Source organism: Ahaetulla prasina, chromosome 3 (assembly GCF_028640845.1).
Source record: "Ahaetulla prasina isolate Xishuangbanna chromosome 3, ASM2864084v1, whole genome shotgun sequence".
Lineage (NCBI taxonomy): Eukaryota > Metazoa > Chordata > Lepidosauria > Squamata > Colubridae > Ahaetulla > Ahaetulla prasina.
This window is the reverse complement of record NC_080541.1, coordinates 114,475,322-114,489,748: the sequence shown is the minus strand read 5'-3', so window position 1 is coordinate 114,489,748 and position 14,427 is coordinate 114,475,322. Positions and strand designations below refer to the sequence as shown.

General features: G+C 38.0%; 1 protein-coding gene across 3 annotated transcripts in view; it reads left to right on the top strand.

Annotated features, from left to right (window-relative positions):
- The window catches only part of TMCO1 (transmembrane and coiled-coil domains 1), a 51,324-nt gene that overhangs the window by 22,106 nt on the left and 14,791 nt on the right, over positions 1–14,427 (top strand). For all 3 annotated transcript variants that reach the window (XM_058176399.1, XM_058176401.1, XM_058176400.1), the window contains 2 exons: positions 633–679; positions 8,519–8,586. In XM_058176399.1, coding sequence (XP_058032382.1) covers positions 633–679; positions 8,519–8,586 — 115 coding nt within the window. The remainder of the gene's footprint in view (positions 1–632; positions 680–8,518; positions 8,587–14,427) is intronic.

The window sequence follows — 14,427 nt, the reverse complement described above, 5'->3', positions numbered from 1 at the left end:
AATGTTCTATAGCAACATCCTGAAAAGAGAAGATTAAACAGTTCATGTCCAGGATGTAAGGAGTGTATAGATATTTTCTCAGCCCATTTTCTGGTTCATGCAGTATACAAATCCTCAGTGGAAGGCACGTGGATTTCAGTTGTTTGGCTGATTACAGCTTGCCAAACTACCAATTGGCAGGGTATCAGGAATAAGCAGTAAGTGGTATCTAAACAAGATAGTAGCAGAGGCTACCAGGAGATGCATACAGCCCATGAGCTGCCTATCCATGTTTTTGGTTTGTTTTACCCTGTTTAAAACTGAATAAGAAGTGATATTGTTCTTGATTCTGGAATGTAGTCATGGAGTTCAGTTTATACATGAAAAATAGTAGTGACCTTCTATTTCCAGTTGCAAGTTTTCTTGCAACACAGTGTTTATCAGTGCCTACAAAGTTTTGAAGAAAAGGGGACTCCATTTATTAAGTGTACATTGTATTACGTACACTTTTAGGACATGGATAGTTGATCTGAATCTTCAGACTTCCCAATATGCCTCTTTATTTTATCATAAAGTGCTTTAAATGATACTTGGCTCATTGGAAGTAAGTTTCTGATTTTGTAAATGGATCTAACATTTTTAATGCTTTTCAGAGAGGCAAGAAGAGAAACTGAAGAACAACAATAGAGATCTGTCAATGGTGAGTGTTACAAAAGAGGCTGGTCCTGTTCAATAGAATTATGAATGTGGTTGTAAGTTGAGGACTACCTGTACAAGATGTGGGTTCATACTTCTTCCCTCTTGTATAAGGAATCCCAGATTACTTCAGCTTTCTGGGTAATCTGGGATTACTAATACAAGAGTTTAATTAGCTTGTTTTCTGGGTTGTATTATAGCTCATATAATCATTCAGCAAAGTCTGGTGCTTGTCGATTTGGTCAAGTTGTTCTTTGTAATCATTCTTGGACCATAGTGGGTACCAGAAATTTAATGACAAGAGTTTTATCTCTTCATAACTTCTGTAGGAACACTTCATATCTTAATAGACTATTGAGTACTTTCAGGTTTTTTCAGTGCACTTTTTTAACAACCTATAACTATAACTACAAAATTGAAATCAACATTCTAAAAAACCAATATTCTTAATACATTTTTCTCTTAATTTTAATCCAACACATAATAAATTGTCAAATGTAAATAACCTTGTATTTATAAAGCTACAGTACTTCTTTACTCAAATTCAATCTAATCTCAAATCCCAAAGTCAAAAGTTGATTTTCAAATTGAGCAGTTTTTGAATAAAAATAATAGCTGTATTTATCATAAGAGATGAGAAGCAACCAGATTAAGCTATTTCTTTGTGTTTCAATCTTATTTGTATGGTTTTAAAATACTCAACAGTATTAGTAATGATGAATATTAATTCACATACTAAGACCAAGAAGCAGATATTAGAGATATGCACAATCTACAATGAAGATATAAAGACTGGATATAGTTTTTTGGAATGGAAGAGAAATAATCCATGAATGATTGTCAGAAACAGACTAGGAATACAATCCCATAAAAAGCAACGAAAACCATTAACAAGTGTACAACAGATTTATTGAATAAAAACAGAGATAGAAAGGTAACATATATATATATATAATATAATATAATATAACAACAGAGTTGGAAGGGACCTTGGAGGCCTTCTAGTCCAACCCCCTGCCCAGGCAGGAAACCCTACACCATCTCAGTCAGATGGTTATCCAACATTTTCTTAAAAATTTCCAGTGTTGGAGCATTCACAACTTCTGCAGGCAAGTCGTTCCACTTATTAATTGTCCTAACTGTCAGGAAATTTCTCCTTAGTTCTAAGTTGCTTCTTTCCTTGATCAGTTTCCACCCATTGCTTCTTGTTCTACCCTCAGGTGCTTTGGAGAACAGCCCGACTCCCTCTTCTTTCTGGCAACCCCTGAGATATTGGAACACTGCTATCATGTCTCCCCTAGTCCTTCTTTTTATTAAACTAGACATACCCAGTTCCTGCAACCGTTCTTCATATGTTCTTCATATCCTCTAGTCCCCTAATCATCTTTGTTGCTCTTCTCTGCACTCTTTCTAGAGTCTCAACATCTTCTTTACATCGTGGCGACCAAAACTGGATGCAGTATTCCAAGTGTGGCCTTACCAAGGCATTATAAAGTGGCACTAACACTTCACGTGATCTTGATTCTATCCCTCTGTTTATGCAGCCCAGAACTGTGTTGGCTTTTTTAACAGCTGCTGCACACTGCTGGCTCATATCTAAATGGTTATCCACTAGGACTCCAAGATCTCTCTCACAGGTACTACTATTCAGCAAGGTACCACATATACGGTACCTGTACATTTTGTTTTTTTGGCCTAAATGTAGAACCTTACTTTTTTCACTGTTGAATTTCATTTTGTTAGATAGCGCCCAATGTTCAAGTCTGTCAAGATCTTTCTGTAACTTGAGCCTATCTTCTGGAGTGTTGGCTATTCCTGCCAGCTTGGTGTCATCTGCAAATTTGATGAGTTCCCCATCTATCCCCTCGTCCAAGTCATTGATGAAGATGTTGAAGAGTACTGGGCCTAAAACAGAGCCTTGGGGTACTCCACTGCATACTTCCCTCCATGTGGATGTAGTTCCGTTGAGTGCGATTGGTCAGCCAGTTACGAATCCATCTGGTGGTGGTGCTGTCTAACCCACATTTTTCTACTTTATCTAGTAGTAGGTTATGGTCTACTTTATCAAATGCTTTACTGAAGTCCAATATATTTGTCCTTTTTGTCTTTCAATTTCAATATTATATTTGTCCTTTTTGTCTTTCAATTTGTCAGATAGTTCTTTATGCATCCATGCTGGTTTCTTTTGAGATCTATTATTTTTCTTCTTCATTGGTATTGTGCTAGACTGCGCTTTTATAATCTCACTTTTCAAAATTTCCCAAGTTTCTTGAGTTGTTTTCCCCCTAAGGATTCTCATCCATTGAATCCTTCTCAAGCTCTCTCTAAGTTTATTGAAATTAGCTCTCTTAAAGTCCAAGACTCTAGTTTGACTTTGTTCTAGTACTTGTATTTGCTTAATGTCGAATTCCAATATTGTGTGGTCACTTGCCCCCAAGGTTCCTGTAGCTTCAACACCTTCTATCATTTCATCTCTGTTAGTGAGAATTAAGTCCAGTATGGCTGATCCCCTTGTTGCCTTCTCTATTTTTTGGAAAACAAAGTTGTCTGCTAGGTTTGTTAGGAACCTGTTGGATCTTCCACTTGGTGCAGAGTTTGTTTCCCAGTTGATGTCAGGGTAGTTAAAATCCCCCATTACTACTGTGATGTGCTTCCTACATACTTTAGTTAGCTGACTAGCAAAAAGTTCATCTACTTCCTCTGTTTGGTTGGGTGGCCTATAGTATAGACCTATGGCAATATCGTTTTTCACCCCTTTTATAGTGACCCAAATGCATTCAAGATGATTTTCGTCATTGTTGTGCTCTATTTCTGTAGAGTTGTAGTTATTTCTTATATATAGTGCAACTCCACCTCCTCTTTTATTTGGTCTACTTCTTTTAAATAATTTATATCCCTCTAGTTGTATGTTCCATTTGTGGGTTTCATCCCACCAAGTTTCCGTAATGGCAACAATATCCTATCTGCCCTCATTTACTTGAATTTCTAATTCACCCTGTTTATTCCTCATACTCTGTGCATTGGTGTATAGACATTTGAGTCCATTTGGATTGACCTTGTGTTTACTGTCTACATAACCTGTGTTTGCCTGACTGCCCCTACTTTCTTGCCACCTGTTGGTTTAGTGCACATGGTATGGCACTCACTGTTAAATGCTTGGTTTTGCTTGATAGCAGGGCTGATAGTCTTACCCATACAGACATCTATGTTACATGCACTGATAACCCTTTTAGTTTTCGATTGCTGGGGACAGAAATTTTCTGTATCAGTTAATTCTCTGTCCCCACTGTTCAGTTTAAATGTTTATCCAGAAAATCTGTGAATTTATTGCTAAGTAACTCAGTCCCTTTCTTTGATGGATGCAATCCATCTCTTTTGTACAATTTTTCATTGGACCAGTTGCAGACATCGTGACTAATAAAACCAAAACCTTCTCTTTTTACACCACTCCTTTAGCCACACATTAAACTCCACTTACACGCTGGCCTTTACCTTTTTGTTCCTTATGTACTGGTAAAACCTCTGAAAAGATAAGCCTACAACCTATGCTATTAAGTTCATACCCCAAGCTCTGGAAATCATTCTGCACAGAAAGTACATCCTTTTGGGACAGATCATTTGTGCCAAGATGTATAATAGCATCAACATCAGAATCCTTACTGGCATTCTTGACTATCTTAAGAATACGCCTCTTGGCAGTAGCACCAGGTAGACACCTGACCTCTTTCAAAACCTCCATATCCTTTCCTAAATTTACATCTCTTACAATTGAATCACCAATCAGAAGGTGGCTTCTCTTTTTGGATACCATGCTTTTCTTGCGTGACCGATCTGTAATACTTGATACACACTTTTCCAAAGTAAGTTCTTCATCTCGGACCATAATCCCTTGATTGTTTGAGTTATCAGTATCACAACTACCTTGATCTGTCACTTTAGTGTTCCTATTAAGGTCAGAATATATATATATTATTAAAGGCTTTTGCAAAAGGGTTCTCCCCATCCGAGAGAGAACGTCTGACTGCTTCAAATACATGGTTTAAATACATTTTTAGACACGCAACAGGGCAATTACCCAGTATTGTTTTCACATATTACATAACAGTTTATGTATTTCATAACAGTATATTTTCGCCTTCTGGAAAGTCCCCATTTATTCTCTGGGAAGTCCCCCTTCCCTTAAATATCAATTACAGGAAACCTCTTAATGACTATTCCTGTTATGGGAACTCTCATCTACAAGAAAAATGCTTTTGCATATGTCAGCGTGTCCTGAGTAAAGGGAATCAGCATGTTTTTACAGAGACTTCCCTTTTTTAGAATATCATATGTATTCATAGATTTCTTACATAAATGTTTTTCATAAATTGCTAACTTGGTACAAAATAATTAAGGTTATAGGAGTACAATATGGCGTTACTTAGGCTATGTACTTTACAGGAATAATCCCTTTTCTCACAATGATTGAGGGAATTTGTCAGAATCCATTGCAGAAATTAGGCATCAGAGTTAGAAAGGGCCAATGAGATCATGGAATACACTGATCTGTTGAGCATAGGAAGCCAAGATTTTGAATTAAAGCATCCCAAGACACCTGTGCTATCTGTGTTTATCTGGTGAAGAGAACCTGTGCCTCCTTGGATACTTGGTCTGTTGGTCAAACTGTTAAAAGGAGGTCAGGACTTATTCTCCCTCATTCCAAAGGGGCAAAACAGATTTAAGTTACAAAAATTCAGATTTGGAATGAGTGTTAGAAAACAGACCTTAACAAAAGCTTTGGGCAGTTAGTTAGAGTGCTGGTGGACTCCCCTTCACTAGATACCCTCAAGTAGAGGCTACTCTTCCTGGAGTGTTTTACTTTGGATCCTACACTGAACAAAGAATTGCACTTGATGTGCTAAATACAGTAGCCACTCCAAATCTGTGATACTGGGGTTTCTGCTATTGTGGTTCAGCTTAACTCAAATATCCAAATCTCTCCAGGTGGAATCATCAGATTTTATTTGGAAACACATTCCTAATGAGATTTAACTATTCTGCCTTTTCTGCCTTTTAATCTATTCTTTTTAAAAACTGTAAGACAGTAAACATTTGAGGTTCACAAATGCCTTTGATATTGCCAGTTCCCAGGCCAGAACTGGGATGAGTTTTACTGCATGAGTAATGAGTTTCAGATGACCTGAATGAGTTTTACTGTTGGTTTGAAAGGAAATTACAGCCACCTATCTCCACAACCCCCATCTCAGACACACCAACAACAGCCAAGCCTCCTATAACTGACCCTATCCCATTGGGTTCACAACCCCTAGTGATCACAGAAAAGGAAGTGCAGGACCTATTTCACAGACAAAAGCCAGGAAAAGCTCCAGGCCCAGATAAGATAACTCCTTCTTGCTTAAAAGTCTGTGCTGACCAATTGGCCCCCATCTTCACCCATATTTTCAATAAATCACTAGAGATGTGCTATGTTCCTTCTTGCTTCAAACACTCTACCATCATCCCAGTGCCGAAGAAGCCCACCATCAAGGAACTGAATGACTACAGACCAGTTGCTTTAACATCTGTAGTCATGAAAACCTTTGAAAGGCTAGTGCTTTCCCACTTGAAAACCATCACGGATCCGCTGTTAGACCCCTTGCAATTTGCATACCGAGCAAATAGATCAACAGATGATGCTGTTACTATGGCTCTGCACTACATCCTACAACATCTTGAACCTTCAAAGACCTATGCAAGGGTCCTCTTTGTAGACTTTAGTTCAGCATTCAATACCATCATTCCAGACACTCTTCTAACTAAGCTAAACGAGCTACAGGTACCGGAACAGGCTTGTAAGTGGATCACAAGCTTCCTAACAAACAGGAAGCAGCAAGTGAAGCTAAGCAGGATCACATCAGATACCTGTACAATTAGCACAGGGGTCCCCCAAGGCTGTGTGCTTTCCCCACTTCTCTTCTTTCTGTATACCAATGACTGCATCTCCAACGATCCATCTGTGGAGCTGAAGTTCGCAGATGACACAACAGTGATCGGTCTCATTCGAGACAATGACGAATCCGCATATAGACGAGGTCGAACAACTAGCCTCGTGGTGCGACCGAAAATATCTGGAACTGAACACACTCAAAACCATAGAAATGGTGGTAGACCTTAGGATAATTCCTTCCATACTTCCACCTCTCACAGTACTAGACAACACAGTATCAACAGTAGAAACCTTCAAATTTCTAGGTTCTATCATATTGCAAGATCTAAAATGGACAGCTAACATCAAAAACATCATCAAAAAGGACAACAAAGAATGTTCTTTCTGCGCCAACTCAGAAAGCTCAAACTGCCCGAGGAGCTGCTGATTCAGTTCTACAGAGGAATTATTGAGTCTGTCATTTGCACTTCTATAACTGTCTGGTTCGGTTCTGCAACCCAACAAGAAAGACACAGACTTCAGAAGATAATTAGAACTGCAGAAAAAATAATTGCTACAACCTGTATACTGCACGAATCAAAAAGGGGGCCGTGAAAATATTTATATATCCCTCACATCCTGGACATAAACTGTTTCAACTCCTACCCTCAAAACGAAACTATAGAGCACTGCACACCAGAACAACCTTTTTCCCGAAGGCCATCACTCTGCTAAACAAATAATTTCCTCAATACTGTCAAACTATTTACTAAATCTGCACTGCTATTAACCTTCTCATCGTTCCCATCACCAATATCTTTCTACTTATGACTGTATGACTGTTAACTTTGTTGCTGGTAATCCTTATGATTTATATTGATATTGATTGTTCCTGATTGCTTATTTGTACCCTATGATTATCATTAAGTGTTGTATCATTAAGTGTTAAATTGTACCCTATGACCATCATTTGTGTTGTAAATGTTGTACCTTGATGAAGGTATCTTTTCTTTTATGTATACTAAGAGCATATGCACCAAGACAAATTCCTTGTGTGTCCAATCACACTTGGCCAATAAAAATTCTATTCTATTCTATTCTATTCTATTCTATTCTATTCTATTCTATTCTATTCTATTCTATTCTATTCTATTCTATTCTATTCTATTAAAAACTGTAAGCCAGTAAACATTTGAGGTTCACAAATGCCTTTCATATTGCCAGTTCCCAGGCCAGGACTGGAAACAACCCTGTGCTCAATTTCGAAATTTTAAAGTATCCTGGATAGATCAATATTATAGTATTGAAAAACAACCAGCCCTCAATACCGTACTATATAGACAGTAAAATCCTTCTTTAGATTATTATTTTTTAAATAGAAGAGAAACTTTAATTAGAGAAAATAGGGCAGCAAGACTGTTGTCTGGGATTGGATGATATGATTGTATGATGGCAGATTGTTTCATGACCTGATTTAATGAAATGGAATTGACTTTAAAAGCCATAAATGATTTGAGACTAAATTACCTGAATGAGCATGAAATACACATAGATACATGGTTGCTATGATATATTCTTTGGTGCCAGGTAATTTTAATATTAACTGTGGCATTTATGTTTATTTTAAAAGATTTGTATGGCTATCCATCTTAAAACAACTCTGAGAGGCTCACAACAATAAAACTATAAAAACCATAAACACCTTCCCCTTGAAAAACTAACTCCTCAATCAACTTCCCTGGGTGCCCTAACATTTATCTGCAGACTTTATCACTCTTATCCCACTCCCTAGTGAAAAGCCAAGTTTTAATGACCTTCCAGAAGGCTAAGAGGTGGGGCCTGCCAGATTGCTTTGTAAATCCCTTTCTTCCCTCAGCCTCTTTCGCACTTTGGATTCTTATTTATCAAATAGTAATGTTTTCACTTTTTTTATTGCAGGTTCGCATGAAGTCCATGTTTGCCATTGGTTTCTGTTTCACTGCTCTGATGGGAATGTTTAATTCCATGTAGGTGATTATTGGTACTGTTTTTACTTTAAATTACTTTTAAAATGAGGGATTCTTGGTACTTTCTGAGCTTAGTTGCTTTCTTGCAGACGTTTCATTAGGTAACATCAGTACTAATAGGAAATTGAATTTGCTTTCAGTTTATATTCTAGTGGCTTGCCCTGTCAGTGTTGGTGGAGGTGATCTTGGAAGTTTTTTGGTTGTGCTTTTACTGTTAGCACAGGTGGGCATAGTGGGAAAAGGAAGCCTATGCAGTGCAGTTCCTTGATTTGGGTATAGTTTACTTCTTGATTGTTAGTCAGATGGTAATCTTGCTTTTAATCTGTGCTCATCTAGGTGTTGATTGTTGGTGAGGAGGTGTTTTGGTCTTTTTGTTCCCCTTTTGGCTTCTTGATTATATCTTTTGCACAGTATATACATATTGTTCATGTCTATATGTCTATTGATGGCCAACAGCAAGAATCCTTGCTGTTGTTGATTGAGGTTTGATTCTTTGTCTTGATGGAGATAGACTTCCAACTGCCAGGAAGTTGCACGAAGCACGTACAGGTGCATGAGTTTGAGCCTTGCTCTTGGACTGTAGGTATGCCCTGTGGGCAGAGACTTTGAAGAATGGACTGGGAATTGCTGGATTGTGGGGATTTTGCGTGATGGTGGTTGAATAAAGGCTGACAAGCTTTCGCCTAGCATATTTTGCTTGTGCGCCAACCCTGGGTCATAACAAAATGTCTCCAACTGAGGCGTACCCATTGCACTGCATAGGCTTCGTTTACCCAGACTGCCCACCTTGTTTGGCTTCGGAGATTTTTCTAGAGGTGTAGGCACATAGTTGTGGGAGCCTAATAGATTCTTTTGAAGAACAAGGTACCGGCTGCAACATTGCTGCCATCTGCCTGGATGACAAAGGGCTCGTTTGGATCAAGGTGCTTGAGGACGGGCTCAGTAGCAAACAGTTGTTTGAATCTGCCACCTGGCACTCCATGGACCTTTTAAATGGTTGGTTTGGTCAGGGTTGTGTCCCCCCCACCTCTTGGTCTTAAGCAAGTTGGTGATTGGCTGGGCAACTTGCACAAACATCAGAATAAATTGCTGGTAAAAGTTTGCAAAGACAAGAAAACTGCAGCTGCTTCCTCACGTGAAGAGCTTCCCATTCGAGCACAGCCTAAACTTTTTCTGGGTCCATCTAAACCCCTTTGTGAGAAATGCGTATCCTAAGTAGCCTGGTTTTGTGAAATTCGCATTTTGAGAGCTTCTCATACAATTACACTGGGTGGAGTTTTTTGAGGGCTGCCTTAATGAGTTTTACATGTTCTTCCATGGTCTCAGTTTAGATTAGAATGTCAACTAGGTAAACCAGGGCGCCTTTATATAGGTAGTTGTTCATGCACCACTTCATTTATTAAGTGCATAAACAGAGCAGGTGCTTTTTGTAAGCCAAACAGGAGGACTCAGAATTGGAAGCAGCCCAGCGGGTAGTTGAAAGCAGTTTTCCATTCATCTCCCTCCCTGATTCACACCCAATAATAAGTAAGTCCAACTTAGTGAAAAATTTTCCCTTTGCCAAATGGCTCAACATGTCTTTCATTAGTGGCAAGGGATACACATTTTCAACACCAATGGCATTTAACCTATTCTTAGGTTAAGATCCATGATCTTAGAGAGCCATTATTCTTCTCTCTGAATAATATGGGGGGTTGCCATGTGGGATTTCACCAGTTAGATGAACCCCCTGGTTAGATTTTTGTCAATTAAGTCTCTGAGTTCCTCTAGTTCTCCTGGTGTCATGGAATAAAGTTGAGGTTTTGGCAATTTTGCTCCGGGCAGTATTTTTTTTCCTTGTTTATTTTTAGGCCAGACACTTTTCCATAAGCCTCTATTTGTTCTAATAGTTTAGAACCTGATGTAAATGATTCATCCAGAATAAATACTAAATCATCAGCAAAAGCTTGCAATTTATATTCTTCTTTTGTGACTTTTACTCCTTTAATGTTATCATTTCTTCTGATATTCCTGTTCAAAACTTCTAAAGTCAAAATGAATAGCAATGGGAATAGTGGACATCCTTGCCTTGTACCTTTCCTGATTTTAACATTTCCTGTCATTTCTCCATTTATCATTATCTTAGCAGATAGTTTTTCATAAATTGTTTTTATAGAATTTACAAATCTCTCCCCAAAGTCCATTGTCTTCAATTGTTTTATCATAAATTGCCAATTTACATTATCAAAGGCTTTTTGAGCGTCTAGAAATATCATTGCCATTTGTTTCTCTGGATGTGATTCATGGTATTCCAACGCGTTTAGTATTATCCTAGTATTATCTCTAATTTGTCTCTTAGGTAAGAAGCCATTTTGATCTATATGAATAAATTCATTTAACAGTCTTTTCAATCTATTCACCATTATTGAAGCAAAGATCTTACAGTCCGCATTTAATAATGAGATTGGTCTATAGTTTTTTATCAGTTGTAAATCTGCCTCTTCTTTAGGTATAAGTGTTACATATGCCTATCTCCATGAGCCTGGCATTCTTCCTCTATCTAGGAGTTCATTATACAGCTCTAGCATTACAATATTCATTATTTCTTGAAAGGTTTTGTATAGTTCGGTTGGTAGGCCATCCGGTTCCGGTGCTTTCCCGCTTTTTTGTTTTTTGATTGCTTCAGTCAATTCCATCATTGTTGTTCTTTCTTCTAACAATGTCTTATGTTGTTCCGATATTTTTGGTAACACTGAGTTTTCTAAGTATTTTATTATCTTTTCTTCCAAAATATCTTCTTGGCAGTATAGTTTTTCGTAGTAATTTTGAGTTATTTTCATTTTTTCTTCATTACTATAGTGTAGAATGCTTTATTTTTTTCTTCTCCTTTTCTTTTTTTATTTTATATGCTAACCATCTTCCTGGTTTATTTGCATTCTCAAAAAAATTTGCCTGGATGTTCTTAATTTATTTGCTAACAACTCTTGTTCATTTAGTTTTATTTCATGTTTTTTTTTGTTTCATTGTTTCCTTAACTCTGTCATTATAACTATCTTCTTGCAATTCTTTCTAGTTTTTTGTATTCTTTTTCCAATTCTGTCTGTTTCTGTCTTTTCCTTTTGTTTTTCTTTGCGGCATAGGTTATTGCCAGTCTCCTAATATATGCTTTCATCGTATCCCATACATTTGGAAGTGATGGTGTCCTCTTTTTTGTTTATTTCAAAGAAAGACATTAATTCTTTTTCCACATATTGTTGCAAATCATTTTCTTTTAATATGAATGTATTCTACATCCATCTTCTTCTTTTCTTGCATCTCCAGCGCATCCATCTGTTAAGCTACTGAAGTTCGCAGATGACACAACAGTGATTGGTCTCATTCGAGACAATGACGAATCCGCATATAGACTAGCCTTGTGGTGCAACCAAAACAATCTGGAACTGAACACACTCAAACCCGTAGAAATGGTGGTAGACTTTAGGAGAAACCCTTCCATACTTCCACCTCTCACAATACTAGACAACACAGTATCAACAGTACAAACCTTTAAATTTCTAGGTTCTATCATATCGCAAGATCTAAAATGGACAGCCAACATCAAAAACATCATTAAAAAAGGACAACAAAGAATGTTCTTTCTGCGCCAACTCAGTAAGCTCAAACTGCCCAAGGAGCTGCTGATTCAGTTCTACAGAGGAATTATTGAGTCTGTCATTTGCACCTCCATAACTGTCTGGTTCGGTTCTGCAACCCAACAAGAAAAACACAGACTTCAGAGGATAATTAGAACTGCAGAAAAAATAATTGCTATCAACCTGCCTTCCATTGAGGACCTGTATACTGCACGAATCAAGAAATACGTAATATCCATCTTCAAGGAGTTTGTTTAATTTTCTCTTCCTTTTTATTGCCGTATTTAATCCATTTACATTTATCGATATTGCTTTTATTTCTTCTTCCATGTTTTACTTATTAGTAGTTTTTAATTTCATCGCCCTGGTTTATCTTTGTTGCATTGGCTCCTTAGCCCGTGCCTCCTCCCTCAGTACCCGGTCTTCCTGTTCTTTTATTTTCTCTTTCTCTTCTTCTTTTTGTTGTATGTATCCTGTCACTCCCCGGTCCTCTTCCACTGGTCCAATAAGTTGATCGTAAAAGGATCTTACTTTGTCAATGGTGTCTAATCTAAGCCTTTTTTCTTGCCAAGTCACCAAAATTCCTTCCGGGATTAACCATTTGAAATTCACTCCTTTTGATATTAGAAGTCATGTTAAAAATTGGTATTCTCTCCTTATATCTCTAACTCTTTTGGGTATTTATCTCAATGCCACAATTTCTTTATCTTTGTATTTTAGTGCTGTATTTCTTGCTGTTTGCAATATCTCCATTTTCAATGCTTTCTTTGTGAATCTTACATGTACTTCTCCTGGTAGTTTATTTCTCATCGCATACCTTGTACGTACTTGTCAGGTGTGCCTCCTTTCAAAACTCAAGAAAGAAAAACCCCAACTCCATGATTTGTAGAGAAAGGTATCTTTTACTGAACATGAACTGAAAGCAATGAAAGTAAAGCAAGTTCTGAATAGTAGGAGTGTCTTACACATACATATCCCTCATTCATCCCTCCTCCCTCCAAAGGTCAAACAGCCAGGTCCAATCCATTTCTCCTCAGGTATCACATGGTGTTCTTCTTCCGATGGTTTTCACTCATCTGGTATGCAAAGTCTGTTGGCATAAGCCCACTCTTGGAATTTGAATCAATGGGTTTCGGTTCAAGATAAAACTCCTCCCCCCCCCTTATGGCAGCTGAAGCAGCCTTAAAGGAATATTGCTCCATTCCCAATACTTAACACTAAAGAAATCAATATAACAGTTAAAACAATTAACTAAGCAGTAAAACAATTAAAGTAGCATGCGGAGGCTGACATTCGGCCCTCCTGCAGAAAGGATATTAGTCCTAGAAGGAAAAGAGATTAGTTAAGGTTTGCCAGGATACTTCTCATAGAATAGTGCTAGTTTTCTGGGGGCCTGCACATCTTCCTTGTTAACCCATTCCACCTGGGACAAAGGGAAATGTTTCCAGGCCACTAGGTATTGGACTTTACTCCTGTGTTTTCTAGAGTCTAGAATCTCTAACTTCAAAATTTTGTTCTCTTTCAATAAGAATTGGCACTGGAGTAGTAGTAACTAAGGATCTAATAGAGGATGTGTGTTCAGGTTTCATTAAACTAACATGGAAAACAGGGTGAATTCTTCGCAATGTTTTTGGTAGTTCCAGTTGAACGGTAACTGGATTGATCACCCTCACAATGGGAAAAAGACCAACATATTTAGGTCCAAGTTTCTTTGATTTCTGAGTTGTTTGTAAATATTTGGTCGAGAGGAAAACTTTATCTCCCACTTGGAACTTTTTCTCCGGAGCTCTTTCCTTATCCGCTTGTTTCTTATGCGCTCGATGTGCATCATCTAAAGCCTTGCGAGTAATTTTCCAGGTACTTTGTAATTGTACTATCCAGTCAGCTAGCAATGGAATTGATGGTTTCTCTTCAGGTAGTTCTGGGATTGGAACAAAATCCTGATCAGAAGCCACCCTGAACGGAGTGAAACCAGTACTGCTATGTATAGAGTTATTGTAGGCCACCTCTGCAAAAGGTAGCAGGTCTGCCCAATTATCTTGTTGATAGTTAATGTAACATCTCAAATATTGTTCCAGTACAGAATTCGATCTCTCACAAGATCCATTAGTCTGAGGATGGTGGGCAGAGCTTAACCCCTGGGCTGTGCCTAAGAGTCGTAAAAATTCCTTCCAGAACTGGGAAGTGAACTGAACCCCCTGGTCCGAAATTATTCGTTCAGGGGCACCAT